The following is a 16,665-nucleotide window of genomic DNA, read 5'->3' on the forward strand; positions in this document are numbered from 1 at the left end:
GACAGAGATGAGAGGGAGTACAGAGGTGACGCTTCACTGACAGAGCATGCAAAGTCATCTGCAGTTTCTTCTGACAGAATCACCATAGTACCAATAAAATCAAAAACAACCTTTTTTCTTTAATAAAATGCTTTTATTGAATTAATCAGAACAAATCAAGCAATGCAAAAGCTAATAAAACACCTTAAACTACCTGTAACAATATTTATTACAGGCACAGAGACATTCAACATATTTCTGGATTCTAAGTCTAAAATGTGTACAGCAAAAGCAGTAAAGAAGCAGATTTTCAGTGGTGATTCTGGCCTCCTGCTAATCATCATTGGGACAGTCTGACTTCTGGATATTTTTCTCTGAAGTCTGGGAGCCCACAGACACCTTACATGTATAAACCCGACCCGCGTTCCAGTCTGACGGCTGGATGGCCAGAGCGCTGCTCATTTGGAAGGTCTGGTCTGGTTGCTGAACAGGAGTGCTGGTAGAGACCCCACGGGTCACTGGACTCCCACCAGACAGCCAGGTAACATCTGCAAAACCTACAGACTGACTGGTGAGGCAGAGCAGAGTGGCTTTGCTGGAGCTGAGCTCAGCCTTGGATGGAGGGAAGACTGTTAGGACAGGAGGAGAGAGGCTGGAGCCTGCAGACACATGGAGGACATTTCATTAAGTCAGTCAATTCACAAAGGACATTTAGAGTTTAAACACACTATATTTGAAATCATCAGCACACAATTCACAAATGCTGTGGATTTACTTTCTAAAACTCATGTTCTATTAACTGTAGTACAAGAAATTCAATCTGTCAAACACTGCAATATTCATTGAATCAAAGTGCCAGTTGAGGTTGAATTGCTGTATTTCTAATCGAAAATATAACAGAACAAACATTGATTTTCATAAATCCTCACTCGATGTCTGGTGGATCATAGCTTTGATTCAGTCGAACTACAGAATGATTTTTAGTTCACAAGAAACTTTCAGCACATTTTCCATTGAAATATCAACAAATGTTCATATTGTCTATTTTAAATTATTTTGCGTTCATTTAATTTTCCCTTGTTTGTAACGTTTTGATACGCTGGTTATCATTACAAAGCTTTACTGGTTGTTGTATATACAAAATAAATAAAGAACTAATGTATTTTGTACATTGTATATATATGCTGTACATATATATATATATATATTCAAGCGGCTTCACATCTCAACAACCAAAGATCTGTCTACAAGCAAACACTACATTCCTTTTTCTTAGTTTTTGCTTTTTAAAATCAATTATTGGTGATAAATATCTCACATCTATTTGAACGTCTCTAAAACTAAATATAAATAATTGTCTATGGTATTTAAATTAATTATACATATTGTAGTGTTGCCTGACTGCAAGCTATAGAACATCACAACATCAAACTTCACAAAATATAATTAAAAATAACAGATAAATATTAACACAAAACTTCAATATGTTATATCAAAGTAATTTTAACTTGACAAAATATTAGCCAGAGTGTTTTATAAGCAGATGAAAGGTACTTACTGGTCACAATCAGCTTGGTGCCTTGTCCGAATACCACAGTGATTCAGTTTGTATACATCGTCGTACAAAAACCTCCCGACTCACGAGAGGAGAGGAACTGAAACATCCAGCTAACAGCAACTTTCACTGTCAATGTTCATCAGTGTGCTTACGTTCCAAAACACAAACTTCAGGTAATTCCATTGAAGTATTTTGATGATGGGAAGGTTTCATACACTCTGGTTGGTTTTGGTTGCTGGTCTGCATTTATATGAAGTGCAGTGAGTCTGTGGCTGAGGTTTTTGTCACAGTGTAAATCACTGTGATACGTACTCTTTAACAGAGTCGTCCCATGTTTGACAGTAATAGACTGCTGAGTCTCCCAACACCAAATTGTTGATGATTAAACGATAATCTGTTTGCGACTGATGATTAGATGAGATTTTTGGGAGAAGAGAAACCAGAGCCATAAGTTGGAGAACTGGAGCTGTGATGAAAGTACAGCACAAACTGAGGAACTCCTCCAGGAATCTGTTTATACCAACGAGCTGCACTGTTAGTAACTGTCCCCAGGTTACAGTCCATGGTGACTGTCTCTCCTGTCCTTTTTGCCACAACAGGAGGCTTCTGTGTCACCAGCGTCACACCGCTCACACCTGGAAACAACAAGAGGACAGGAAGTCAAGAGAAACACACGGGCTGATGGGTCCAACATGAGGTCCAAAGTGCAGTAAGTCAGCATCCTTACATGTTAGAGCAGTGATGAGAGTGCAGAGGCTCCTCAGCATGTTGTCAGTGTGGCTGCAAACATCTCTCACTGTCCAGCTGAGAGATGAGCAGAATGTGAGTGTGAGGAGAGACTGAAGAAGAAGCTTATAAAGGCCGTGGAGAGGAGAAGAGGAGGAGGAGGAGGAGGAGGAGGAGTAGGAGTTTTAACACCAAACAGGGTTAGATGAAGAGATTCATTCGTAACTGCCGTGCTGTGACAGGAATCCTCAGCTCAAATCAGGGAGAAAGATGTATTTTTCATAGTTTCTGTTGTTTCTAGAATCCTGGTGATAAATGTTTCATTTGTTTTATTATTATTTCTAGTTGTGTTTGAGTGTTTTTCACTTTCAATCAAGAAAGAAAGAGAAAAAAACATTACAACAGTCCATACAGGAAGTAACCAATGCATGAGCGAGAGTTTGACCATCTGCTCTGCTGAGGAACGCTCTGATCCTGGACACACTGCAGGGCTGAAAATATGCAACCCTGAAATATTGTTGATATGGTTGCTGAAGGTCTGATCTTCATCCAATGTTACACGTTGGTTTTTGAATCTTAATGGAACGTCGGACGGGACAGTTAGGAGAATTAACTGTGAAGTTCTGAAGAGTCTCTCTGCTTCTTTGATTCTGAGATCAGCATTTCAGCTATATAGACATTTCAGAGCAGACAGTTAGACACTTAGATTTAGGTTCACTGTTGGAATTGTGTTGAAACTACTGATTATATGATCATATGTTGTCAAGAGGAGACAGGATAATGTCTCTAACTTTGTTATTGTTGCACACACTCTGATCAATGAAGTCACGTTTAATAAACAACAAAAGATTTTAGGACTGAAGGTTTTTAACTAAACTTGTACAAATCCAGCTCAGCATGAAAACCTGGTTTCAGTATTTTAATGCAAAATCCTGTAATTAATCTATGGCATGAAAGAAAACAAGAACATCTGCTCATCAATCAGGTCAGCTAATATGGGTGTGACGTGGGTGTGAAACCATGGATCATCAGTTATTGCAGACTTTATTGGGGTGAGAATATATGGGAGTAAAGTTTAACAAAGACAGAAGGAAAATGTTGCAGTCAGTGGAGATTTAGAAATGAGCTCATGAACACAACCAGCATCAGAAAGCAGAAGTGAGAGTTTTTAGTGAGGAGGTTTTTGTCACAGTGTAAATCACTGTGATACGTGCTCTTTAACAGAGTCGTCCCATGTGTTACAGTAATAGACTGCTGAGTCTCCCAACACCAAATTGTTGATTATTAAACGATAATCTGTTTGCGACTGATGATTAGATGTGAATTTGGGAGAAGAGAAACCAGAGCCATAAGATGGAGACAGGAGCTGTGATGAAAGTACAGCACAAACTGAGGAACTCCTCCAGGAATCTGTTTATACCAACGAGCTGCACTGCCAGTAACTGTCCCCAGGTTACAGTCCATGGTGACTGTCTCTCCTGTCCTTTGTGTCACAACAGGAGGCTTCTGTGTCACCAGCGTCACACCGCTCACACCTGGAAACAACAAGAGGACATGAAGTCAAGAGAAACACACGGGCTGATGAGCCCAACATGAGGTCCAAAGTGCAGTAAGTCAGCATCCTTACATGTTAGAGCAGTGATGAGAGTGCAGAGGCTCCTCAGCATGTTGTCAGTGTGGCTGCAAACGTCTCTCACTGTCCAGCTGAGAGATGAGCAGAGTGTGAGTGTGAGGAGAGACTGAAGAAGAAGCTTATAAAGGCCGTGGAGAGGAGAAGAGGAGGAGGAGGAAGAGGAGGAGTAGGAGTTTTAACACCAAACAGGGTTACATGAAGAGATTCATTTGTAACTGCCGTGCTGTGACAGGAATCCTCAGCTCAAATCAGGGAGAAAGATGTATTTTTCATAGTTTCTGTTGTTTCTAGAATCCTGGTGATAAATGTTTCATTTGTTTTATTATAATTTCTAGTTGTGTTTGAGTGTTTTTCACTTTCAATCAAGAAAGAAAGAGAAAAGAACATTACAACAGTCCATACAGGAAGTAACCAATGCATGAGCAAGAGTTTGACCATCTGCTCTGCTGAGGAACGCTCTGATCCTGGACACACTGCAGTGCTGAAAATATGCAACCTTGGAAATATTGTTGATATGGTTGGTGAAGGTCTGATCTTCATCCAATGTTACATGTTGGTTTTGTATTATTATGGATTGTGGACAGGACAGTTATGAGAATTTACTGAGAAGTTCTGAAGTGTCTCTCTGCTTCTTTGATCCTGAGATCAGCATTTCAGCTTTATAGACATTTCAGAGCAGACAGTTAGACACTTAGATTTAGGTTCACTGTTGGAATTGTCTTGAAACTACTGATTGTATGATCATATGTTGTCAAGAGGAGACAGGATAATGTCTCTAACTTTGTTATTGATGCACACACTCTGATCAATGAGGCCACGTTTGATAAAGAACAATAGATTTGATGACTGAAGGTTTTTTCATAAACTTTTACCAATCCAGCTCAGCATGAAAACATAGTTTCAGTATTTCAATGCAAAATCCTGTAATTATTCTATGATATGAAAGAAAACATGAGCATCTGCTCATCAATCAGGTCAGCTAATATGGGTGTGACGTGGGTGTGAAGCCATGGATCATCAGTTATTGCAGACTTTATTGGGGTGAGAATATATGGGAGTAAAGTTTAACAAAGACAGAAGGAAAATGTTGCAGTCAGTGGAGATTTAGAAATGAGCTCATGAACACAACCAGCATCAGAAAGCAGAAGTGAGAGTTTTTAGTGAGGAGGTTTTTGTCACAGTGTAAATCACTGTGATACGACCTCAACAACAGAGCTGTCCAATGTTTGACAGTAATAGACTGCTGAGTCTCCCAACACCAAATTGTTGATGATTAAACGATAATCTGATTGCGACTGATGATTAGATGTGAATTTGGGAGAAGAGAAACCAGAGCCATAAGTTGGAGAACTGTAGCTGTGATGAAAGTACAGCACAAACTGAGGAACTCCTCCAGGAATCTGTTTATACCAAGAAGCTACAGCGTTAGTAACTGTCCCCAGGTTACAGTCCATGGTGACTCTCTCTCCTGTCCTTTTTGTCACAGCAGGAGGCTTCTGTGTCACCAGCGTCACACCGCTCACACCTGGAAACAACAAGAGGACATGAAGTCAAGAGAAACACACGGGCTGCTGAGTCCAACATGAGGTCCAAAGTGCAGTAAGTCAGCATCCTTACATGTTAGAGCAGTGATGAGAGTGCAGAGGCTCCTCAGCATGTTGTCAGTGTGGCTGCAAACGTCTCTAACTGTCCAGCTGAGAGATGAGCAGAGTGTGAGTGTGAGGAGAGACTGAAGAAGAAGCTTATAAAGGCTGAGGAGAGGAGATGAGGGGGAGGAATAGGAGGAGTTTCAATTCCCAACTGGGTTTAATCAATTCAATCCATAACACATCACATGCTTGGAGATGAATCACATTTCTTAACTGTAAAATCATCTTTACTTTGGTACAAAGACATTTTCTGAAGTAAGAAAATGGAACCCTGGACATTTAGAAGAGCAACACAATGACTAAAGAGCAGATAATTAATCACATATGTTGGTTTTGGGTGTAATTTATGTCATTACATTACATTACGATCATTTAGCAGACGCTTTTATCCGAAGCGACTTACATTACATTACCACCCATTACAGAGGGGGTCGCAGGTGGGGGTTTGGTGCCTTGCTCAGGGGCACCTCGGCAGGGACTCCAAACCAGCGACCCTCTGGATCCCAAGAGGAAGCCCTACCGGCTGAGCTACTGCCTACGTGTCATTGGTGTCATATTGAATAAAAACATGTTCAGAATAAAATTGTTATTAAAAACTGTTGCAAGTGGGATGTTAAGAAATGAAGAATTCAAAGGATGTTCAGGTTTTCAGTTGTGTCACCGTAGGACATTGTTTTGAAATTCCCATATTTAACCCCTAATGATCCAGTAAGACATTCATTTATCCCAGCACTCTCTCTGATATGCATATTACTGTGAAAAACTCTGTCCACGACCCAAAGACCTATAGAGACGATTAGATGAGTCTGTAAACTCGCAAATATAAATAATCAGTCAACAGGTTGACATAGGAAACCAGATGCTCACACACTGATACTGGGATCTTCTGAACAGGAACACACAGGTTTCCCTTCACTGTGTTCAGTCTATGAAGGCTCATTAGGTACAAGATTGTTGTTGCACACACTCTGATCAATAAAGTCACATTTGATAAACAACAAAAGATTTGAGGACTGAAGGTTTTTACTAAACTTGTATCAATCAGCTTAGCATGAAGTAGTGGTTTCAGGATTTCAATGCAAAATCCTGTAATTATCTACGATATGACAGAAAATAAGAACATCTGCTCATCAATCAGGTCAGCTAATATGGGTGTGACGTGGGTGTGAAACCATGGGTCATCAGTTATTGCAGAGACTTTATTGGGGTGAGAATATATGGGAGTAAAGTTTAACAAAGACAGAAGAGAAATGTTGCAGTCAGTGGAGATTTAGGAATGAGCTCATGAACACAACCAGCATCAGAAAGCAGAAGTGAGAGTTTTTAGTGAGGAGGTTTTTGTCACAGTGTAAATCACTGTGATACGTACTCATTAACAGAGCCGTCCCATGTGTTACAGTAATAGACTGCTGAGTCTCCCAACACCAAATTGTTGATGATTAAATGATAATCTGATTGCGACTGATGATTAGATGTGAATTTGGGAGAAGAGAAACCAGAGCCATAAGTTGGAGAACTGTCGCTGTGAAGAAACTTCAGCACAAACTGAGGAACTCCTCCAGGAATCTGTTTATACCAAGAAGCTGAATTGCGAGTAACTGTCCCCAGGTTACAGTCCATGGTGACTGTCTCTCCTGTCCTTTTTGCCACAACAGGAGGCTTCTGTGTCACCAGCGTCACACCGCTCACACCTGGAAACAACAAGAGGACATGAAGTCAAGAGAAACACAGGGGCTGCTGAGTCCAACATTAGGTCCAAAGTGCAGTAAGTCAGCATCCTTACATGTTAGAGCAGTGATGAGAGTGCAGAGGCTCCTCAGCATGTTGTCAGTGTGGCTGCAAACGTCTCTCACTAACCAGCTGAGAGATGAGCAGAGTGTGAGTGTGAGGAGAGACTGAAAAAGGAGCTTATAAAGGCTGAGGAGAGGAGAGGAGGAGGAAGAAGAGGAGGAGTCTTGACGCCAAACAGGGTTTTCATGAAGAGATTCATTCATAACTGCCGTGCTGTGACTGGAAACCTCAGCTAAAATCTTTAAGAAAGATCAATATTTCATAGTTTCTGTTGTTTCTAGAAGCCTGGTGATGAATGTTGCATTTGTATTATTTTGATTACTAGTTGTGTTTGAGTGTTTTTCACTTTTAATTAAGAAAGGAAAGAACATTACAATAGTCCAGACTGGAAGTAACCAATGCATGAGCGAGAGTTTGTCCATCTGCTCTGCTGAGGAACGCTCTGATCCTGGACACACTGCAGAGCTGAAAATATGCAACCTTGGAAATATTGTTGATATGGTTGCTGAAGGTCTGATCTTCATCCAATGTTACATGTTGGTTTTGTATTGTTAAGGAACGTTGGACAGGACAGTTATGAGAATTTACTGAGAAGTTCTGAAGAGTCTCTCTGCTTCTCTGATCCTGAGATCAGCATTTCAGCTTTATAGACATTTCAGAGCAGACAGTTAGACACTTAGATTTAGGTTCACTGCTGGAATTGTCTTGAAACTACTGATTGTATGATCATATGTCATGAGGAGACAGGATAATGTCTCTAACTTTGTTGTTGTTGCACACACTCTGATCAATGAGGTCACGTTTGATAAAGAACAAAAGATTTGATGACTGAAGGTTTTTTCATAAACTTTTACCAATCCAGCTCAGCATGAAAACATAGTTTCAGTATTTCAATGCAAAATCCTGTAATTAATCTACGATATGAAAGAAAACATGAACATCTGCTCATCAATCAGGTCAGCTAATATGGGTGTGACGTGGGTGTGAAACCATGGATCATCACTTATTGCAGACTTTATTGGGGTGAGAATATATGGGAGTAAAGTTTAACAAAGACAGAAGGAAAATGTTGCAGTCAGTGGAGATTTAGAAATGAGCTCATGAACACAACCAGCATCAGAAAGCAGAAGTGAGAGTTTTTAGTGAGGAGGTTTTTGTCACAGTGTAAATCACTGTGATACGACCTCACTAACAGAGCTGTCCCATGTTTGACAGTAATAGACTGCTGAGTCTCCCAACACCAAATTGTTGATGATTAAACGATAATCTGATTTTGACTGATGGTTAGATGTGAATTTGGCTGAGCGAAACCAGGAAGAAGAGAAACCAGAGCCATAAGTTGGAGAACTGTGGCTGTGATGAAAGTACAGCACAAACTGAGGAACTCGTCCAGGAATCTGTTTATACCAACGAGCTGCACTGTTAGTAACTGTCCCCAGGTTACAGTCCATGGTGACTGTCTCTCCTGTCCTTTTTGCCACAACAGGAGGCTTCTGTGTCACCAGTGTCACACCGCTCACACCTGGAAACAACAAGAGGACATGAATTCAAGAGAAACACACAGGCTGATGAGTCCAACATGAGGTCCAAAGTGCAGTAAGTCAGCATCCTTACATGTTAGAGCAGTGATGAGAGTGCAGAGGCTCCTCAGCATGTTGTCAGTGTGGCTGCAAACGTCTCTCACTGTCCAGCTGAGAGATGAGCAGAGTGTGAGGAGAGACTGAAGAAGAAGCTTATAAAGGCCGAGGAGAGGAGAAGAGGAGGAGGAAGAGGAGGAGTTTCAACACCACACAGGGTTTCATGAAGAGATTCATTCATACCTTCCATGCTGCGACAGGAATCCTCAGCTCAAATCATTTAGAAAGATGTATTTTTCATAGTTTCTGTTGTTTCTAGTAACCTGGTGATGAATGTTGCATTTGTATTATTATTATTTCTGTTTTGTGTTTGAGTGTTTTTCACCTTCAATCAAGAAAGAAAGAGAAAAAAACTTAACAATAGTCCAGACAGGAAGTAACCAATGCATGAGCGAGAGTTTGACCATCTGCTCTGCTTTGGAACGCTCTGATCCTGGACACACTGCAGGGCTGAAAATATGCAACCTTGGAAATATTGTTGATATGGTTGCTGAAGGTCTGATCTTCATCCAATGTTACACGTTGATTTCTAATCTTAATGGAACGTCGGACAGGACAGTTATGAGAATTTACTGAGAAGTTCTGAAGTGTCTCTCTGCTTCTCTGATTCTGAGATCAGCATTTCAGCTTTCTAGACATTTCAGATCAGACAGTTAGACACTTAGATTTAGGTTCACTGTTGGAATTGTCTTGAAACGACTGATTGTATGATCATATGTTGTCAGGAGGAGACAGGATAATGTCTCTAATTTTGTTATTGTTCCACACAATCTGATCAATGAGGTCACGTCTGATAAACCACAAAAGATTTGAGGACTGAAGTTTTTACTAAACTTGTAACAATCCATTTTAGCATGAAAACCTGGTTTCAGTATTTTAATGCAAAACCCTGTAATTAATCTACGATATGATAGAAAATAAGAACATCTGCTCATCAATCATGTCAGCTAATATGGGTGTGACATGGGTGTGAAACCATGGATCATCAGTTATTGCAGAGACTTTATTGGGGTGAGAATATATGGGAGTAAAGTTTAACAAAGACAGAAGGAAAATGTTGCAGTCAGTGGAGATTTAGAAATGAGCTCATGAACACAACCAGCATCAGAAAGCAGAAGTGAGAGTTTTTAGTGAGGAGGTTTTTGTCACAGTGTAAATCACTGTGATACGACCTCACTAACAGAGCTGTCCAATGTTTGACAGTAATAGACTGCTGAGTCTCCCAACACCAAATTGTTGATGATTAAACGATAATCTGTTTGCGACTGATGATTCGATGTGAATTTGGGAGAAGAGAAACCAGAGCCATAAGATGGAGAACTGGAGCTGTGATGAAAGTACAGCACAAACTGAGGAACTCCTCCAGGAATCTGTTTATACCAAGAAGCTACAGCGTTAGTAACTGTCCCCAGGTTACAGTCCATGGTGACTGTCTCTCCTGTCCTTTTTGCCACAACAGGAGGCTTCTGTGTCACCAGCGTCACACCGCTCACACCTGGAAACAACAAGAGGACATGAAGTCAAGAGAAACACACGGGCTGATGAGTCCAACATGAGGTCCAAAGTGCAGTAAGTCAGCATCCTTACATGTTAGAGCAGTGATGAGAGTGCAGAGGCTCCTCAGCATGTTGTCAGTGTGGCTGCAAACGTCTCTCCCTGTCCAGCTGAGAGATGAGCAGAATGTGAGTGTGAGGAGAGACTGAAGAAGAAGCTTATAAAGGCCGTGGAGAGGAGAAGAGGAGGAGGAGGAGGAGGAGGAGGAGTTTTAACACCAAACAGGGTTAGATGAAGAGATTCATTCGTAACTGCCGTGCTGTGACAGGAATCCTCAGCTCAAATCAGGGAGAAAGATGTATTTTTCATAGTTTCTGTTGTTTCTAGAATCCTGGTGATAAATGTTTCATTTGTTTTATTATTATTTCTAGTTGTGTTTGAGTGTTTTTCACTTTCAATCAAGAAAGAAAGAGAAAAAAACATTACAACAGTCCATACAGGAAGTAACCAATGCATGAGCGAGAGTTTGACCATCTGCTCTGCTGAGGAACGCTCTGATCCTGGACACACTGCAGGGCTGAAAATATGCAACCCTGAAATATTGTTGATATGGTTGCTGAAGGTCTGATCTTCATCCAATGTTACATGTTGTTTTTTGAATCTTAATGGAACGTCGGACAGGACAGTTAGGAGAATTAACTGTGAAGTTCTGAAGAGTCTCTCTGCTTCTTTGCTTCTTGATTCTGAGCATTTCAGCTTTATAGACATTTCAGAGCAGACAGTTAGACACTTAGATTTAGGTTCACTGTTGGAATTGTGTTGAAACTACTGATTATATGATCATATGTTGTCAAGAGGAGACAGGATAATGTCTCTAACTTTGTTATTGTTGCACACACTCTGATCAATGAAGTCACGATGGATAAACAACAAAAGATTTTAGGACTGAAGGTTTTTACTAAACTTGTACCAATCCAGCTCAGCATGAAAACCTGGTTTCAGTATTTTAATGCAAAATCTGCTCATCAATCAGGTTAGCTAATATGGGTGTGACGTGGGTGTGAAACCATGGATCATCAGTTATTGCAGACTTTATTGGGGTGAGAATATATGGGAGTAAAGTTTAACAAAGACAGAAGAGAAATGTTGCAGTCAGTGGAGATTTAGAAATGAGCTCATGAACACAACCAGCATCAGAAAGCAGAAGTGAGAGTTTTTAGTGAGGAGGTTTTTGTCACAGTGTAAATCACTGTGATACGCCCTCACTAACAGAGCTGTCCCATGTGTTACAGTAATAGACTGCTGAGTCTCCCAACACCAAATTGTTGATGATTAAACGATAATCTGTTTGCGACTGATGATTAGATGTGAATTTGGGAGAAGAGAAACCAGAGCCATAAGTTGGAGAACTGTGGCTGTGATGAAAGTAGAGCACAAACTGAGGAACTCCTCCAGGAATCTGTTTATACCAAGAAGCTACTTTGTTAGTAACTGTCCCCAGGTTACAGGCCATGGTGACTGTCTCTCCTGTCCTTTTTGTCACAACAGGAGGCTTCTGTGTCACCAGCGTCACACCGCTCACACCTGGAAACAACAAGAGGACATGAAGTCAAGAGAAAGACACGGGCTGCTGAGTCCAACATGAGGTCCAAAGTGCAGTAAGTCAGCATCCTTACATGTTAGAGCAGTGATGAGAGTGCAGAGGCTCCTCAGCATGTTGTCAGTGTGGCTGCAAACGTCTCTCACTGTCCAGCTGAGAGATGAGCAGAGTGTGAGTGTGAGGAGAGACTGAAGAAGAAGCTTATAAAGGCTGAGGAGAGAAGAAGAGGAGGAGGAAAGAGGAGGAGGAGGAAGAGGTGGAGTTTCAACACCCAACCAGGTTTCATCAATTACATCCATAACACATCATGTTTATTCCCCCCCCCCCCCCGGGCCCCTTTTAACCCCCTTTAGCCCCTCCTCCCCCTGTTAACAGCTGGAAGGAAGGACTCCAGGTTGGAGAGCCATGAATTATCATCAGTGTGTATGTAGTCATACAGCTGAGTGTCGGCATAGAAGGGGAAAACTGCCAAAACTACCATTAAGATGTAGGTTCACTGTTGGAATTGAGTTGAAACTACTGATTGAATGATCATCTGTTGTCAAGAGCAGAAAGGATAATGTCTCCAACTTTGTTATTGTTGCACACACTCTGATCAATGAAGTCACGTATGATAAACATCAAAAGATTTGAGGACTGAAGGTTTTAAGTAATTTGTTCCAATCCAGCTCAGCATGAAAACCTGGTTTCAGTATTTTAATGCAAAATCCTGTAATTAATCTACGATTTGAAAGAAAACATGAACATCTGCTCATCAATCAGGTCAGCTAATATGGGTGTGATGTGGGTGTGAAACCATGGATCATCAGTTATTGCAGAGACTTTATTGGGGTGAGAATATATGGGAGTAAAGTTTAACAAAGACAGAAGAGAAATGTTACAGTCAGTGGAGATTTAGAAATGAGCTCATGAACACAACCAGCATCAGAAAGCAGAAGTGAGAGTTTTTAGTGAGGAGGTTTTTGTCGCAGTGTAAATCACTGTGATACGCCCTCACTAACAGAGCTGTCCCATGTGTGACAGTAATAGACTGCTGAGTCTCCCAACACCAAATTGTTGATGATTAAACGATAATCTGATTTTGACTGATGATTAGATGTGAATTTGGGAGAAGAGAAACCAGAGCCATAAGTTGGAGAACTGGAGCTGTGATGAAAGTACAGCACAAACTGAGGAACTCCTCCAGGAATCTGTTTATACCAACGAGCTGAATTGCCAGTAACTGTCCCCAGGTTACAGTCCATGGTGACTGTCTCTCCTGTCCTTTTTGTCACAACAGGAGGCTTCTGTGTCACCAGCGTCACACCGCTCACACCTGGAAACAACAAGAGGACATGAAGTCAAGAGAAACACACGGGCTGATGAGTCCAACATGAGGTCCAAAGTGCAGTAAGTCAGCATCCTTACATGTTAGAGCAGTGATGAGAGTGCAGAGGCTCCTCAGCATGTTGTCAGTGTGGCTGCAAACGTCTCTCCCTGTCCAGCTGAGAGATGAGCAGAGTGTGAGTGTGAGTGTGAGGAGAGACTGAAGAAGAAGCTTATAAAGGCCGAGGAGAGGAGAAGAGGGGGAGGGAGAGGAGGGGGAGGAAGAGGAGGAGTTTCAATACCCAACTGGGTTTTCAATCCATAACACATCACATGCTTGGAGATGAATCACATCATTGAACATTTCTTAACTGTAAAATCATCTTTACTTTGGTACCAAGACATTTTCACAAGTAAGAAAATGGAACCCTGGACATTTAGAAGAACAACACAATGACTAAAGAACAAATATTTAATCACAGATGTTGGTTTTTGGTTTAATTTATGTCATTGGTGTCATATTGAATAAAAACATGATCAGAATAAAATTGATATTAAAAACTGTTGCAAGTGGGATGTAAAGAAATGTAGAATTCAAAGAATGTTCAGGTTTTCAGTTGTTTCACCCGTAGGACATTGTGTTAAAATTCCCATATTGACCCCTGATGATCCAGTAAGACATTCATTTATCCCAGCACTCACTCTGATTTGCATATTACTGTGAAAAACTCTGTCCACAACCCAAAGACCTATAGAGACGATTAGATGAGTCTGTAAACTCGCAAAAATTTAATAATCAGTCAACAGCTTGACATAGGAAACCAGATGCTCACACACTAATACTGGGATGGTACTGAGGAGAGGAGAAGAGGAGGAGGAGGAGGAAGAGGTGGAGGAAGAGGAGGAGTTTTAATGCCAAACAGGGTTTCATGAAGAGATTAATTCCTCACTGCCGTGCTGTGACAGGAATCCTCAGCTCAAATCATGATGAAAGATCTATATTTCAAAGTTACTGTTGTTTCTAGAAAACCTGGTAATGATTGTTGCATTTATATTATTTTGATTTCCATTTGTGTTTGAGTGTTTTTCACTTTCAATTATGAAAGAAAGAGAAAAGAACATAACAATAGTCCAGACAGGAAGTAACCAATGCATGAGCAAGAGTTTGACCATCTGCTCTGCTGAGGAACGCTCTGATCCTGGACACAATGCAGAGCTGAAGATATGCAACCTTGGAAATATTGTTGATATGGTTGCTGAAGGTCTGATCTTCATCCAATGTTACACGTTGGTTTTGTATTGTTAAGGAACGTTGGACAGGACAGTTATGAGAATTTACTGAGAAGTTCTGAAGAGTCTCTCTGCTTCTTTGATCCTGAGATCAGCATTTCAGCTTTATAGACATTTCAGAGCAGACAGTTAGACACTTAGATTTAGGTTCACTGTTGGAATTGTGTTGAAACTTCTGATTGTATGATCATATGTTGTCAGGAGGAGACAGGATAATGTCTCTAATTTTGTTATTGATGCACACAATCTGATCAATGAGGTCACGTCTGATAAACAACAAAAGATTTGAGGACTGAAGGTTTTCACAAAACTTGTAACAATCCATTTAAACATTAAAACATGGTTTCAGTATTTCAATGCAAAATCCTGTAATTAATCTATGACATGAAAGAAAACAAGAACATCTGCTCATCAATCATGTCAGCTAATATGGGTGTGACGTGGGTGTGAAACCATGGATCATCAGTTATTGCAGAGACTTTATTGGGGTGAGAATATATGGGAGTAAAGTTTAACAAAGACAGAAGGAAAATGTTGCAGTCAGTGGAGATTTAGAAATGAGCTCATGAACACAACCAGCATCAGAAAGCAGAAGTGAGAGTTTTTAGTGAGGAGGTTTTTGTCACAGTGTAAATCACTGTGATACGTCCTCACTAACAGAGGTGTCCCATGTTTGACAGTAATAGACTGCTGAGTCTCCCAACACCAAATTGTTGATGATTAAACGATAATCTGATTGTGACTGATGATTAGATGTGAATTTGGGAGAAGAGAAACCAGAGCCATAAGTTGGAGAACTGTAGCTGTGATGAAAGTACAGCACAAACTGAGGAACTCCTCCAGGAATCTGTTTATACCAAGAAGCTCTTTTGTTAGTAACTGTCCCCAGGTTACAGTCCATGGTGACTGTCTCTCCTGTCCTTTTTGCCTCAACAGGAGGCTTCTGTGTCACCAGCGTCACACCGCTCACACCTGGAAACAACAAGAGGACATGAAGTCAAGAGAAACACACAGGCTGATGAGTCCAACATGAGGTCCAAAGTGCAGTAAGTCAGCATCCTTACATGTTAGAGCAGTGATGAGAGTGCAGAGGCTCCTCAGCATGTTGTCAGTGTGGCTGCAAACGTCTCTCACTGTCCAGCTGAGAGATGAGCAGAGTGTGAGGAGAGACTGAAGAAGAAGCTTATAAAGGCCGAGGAGAGGAGAAGAGGAGGAGGAAGAGGAGGAGTTTCAACACCACACAGGGTTTCATGAAGAGATTCATTCATACCTTCCATGCTGCGACAGGAATCCTCAGCTCAAATCAGGGAGAAAGATGTATTTTTCATAGTTTCTGTTGTTTCTAGTAACCTGGTGATGAATGTTGCATTTGTATTATTATTAATTCTGTTTTGTGTTGAGTGTTTTTCACCTTCAATCAAGAAAGAAAGAGAAAAAAACTTAACAATAGTCCAGACAGGAAGTAACCAATGCATGAGCGAGAGTTTGACCATCTGCTCTGCTGAGGAACGCTCTGATCCTGGACACACTGCAGAGCTGAAAATATGCAACCTTGGAAATATTGTTGATATGGTTGCTGAAGGTCTGATCTTCATCCAATGTTACACGTTGATTTCTAATCTTAATGGAACGTCGGACAGGACAGTTATGAGAATTTACTGAGAAGTTCAGAAGTGTCTCTCTGCTTCTCTGATCCTGAGATCAGCATTTCAGCTTTCTAGACATTTCGGAGAAGACAGGTAGACACTTAGATTTAGGTTCACTGTTGGAATTGTCTTGAAACGACTGATTGTATGATCATATGTTGTCAGGAGGAGACAGGATAATGTCTCTAATTTTGTTATTGTTCCACACACTCTGATCAATGAAGTCACGATGGATAAACAACAAAAGATTTGAGGACTGAAGTTTTTACTAAACTTGTAACAATCCATTTTAGCATGAAAACCTGGTTTCAGTATTTTAATGCAAAACCCTGTAATTAATCTACGATATGATAGAAA

General features: G+C 40.8%; 1 protein-coding gene across 6 annotated transcripts in view; it reads right to left on the reverse strand.

Annotated features, from left to right (window-relative positions):
- Positions 1-299: 299 nt before the first annotated feature.
- Positions 300-16,665, reverse strand: part of LOC142992682 (immunoglobulin lambda-1 light chain-like) — a 35,266-nt gene continuing 18,900 nt past the window's right edge. For 2 of the 6 annotated variants that reach the window (XM_076143196.1, XM_076143197.1), the window contains 2 exons: positions 1,538-1,567; positions 300-638 (listed from right to left, as the gene is read on the reverse strand). In XM_076143196.1, the coding sequence (XP_075999311.1) occupies positions 313-638; positions 1,538-1,567 (356 nt within the window). In that variant the 3' untranslated portion in view covers positions 300-312. Of the gene's footprint in view, positions 639-1,537; positions 1,568-6,906; positions 7,181-8,513; positions 8,859-8,950; positions 9,010-11,721; positions 12,020-15,304; positions 15,579-16,665 lie in introns of those variants that run through there. The other 4 variants (XM_076143195.1, XM_076143199.1, XM_076143200.1 and 1 more) reach the window with 4 other exon arrangements.

This window comes from Genypterus blacodes, unplaced genomic scaffold, assembly GCF_046128005.1.
Source record: "Genypterus blacodes isolate CSIRO-AG114 ecotype Tasmania unplaced genomic scaffold, CSIRO-AGI_Gbla_v1 ptg000022l_1, whole genome shotgun sequence".
NCBI lineage: Eukaryota > Metazoa > Chordata > Actinopteri > Ophidiiformes > Ophidiidae > Genypterus > Genypterus blacodes.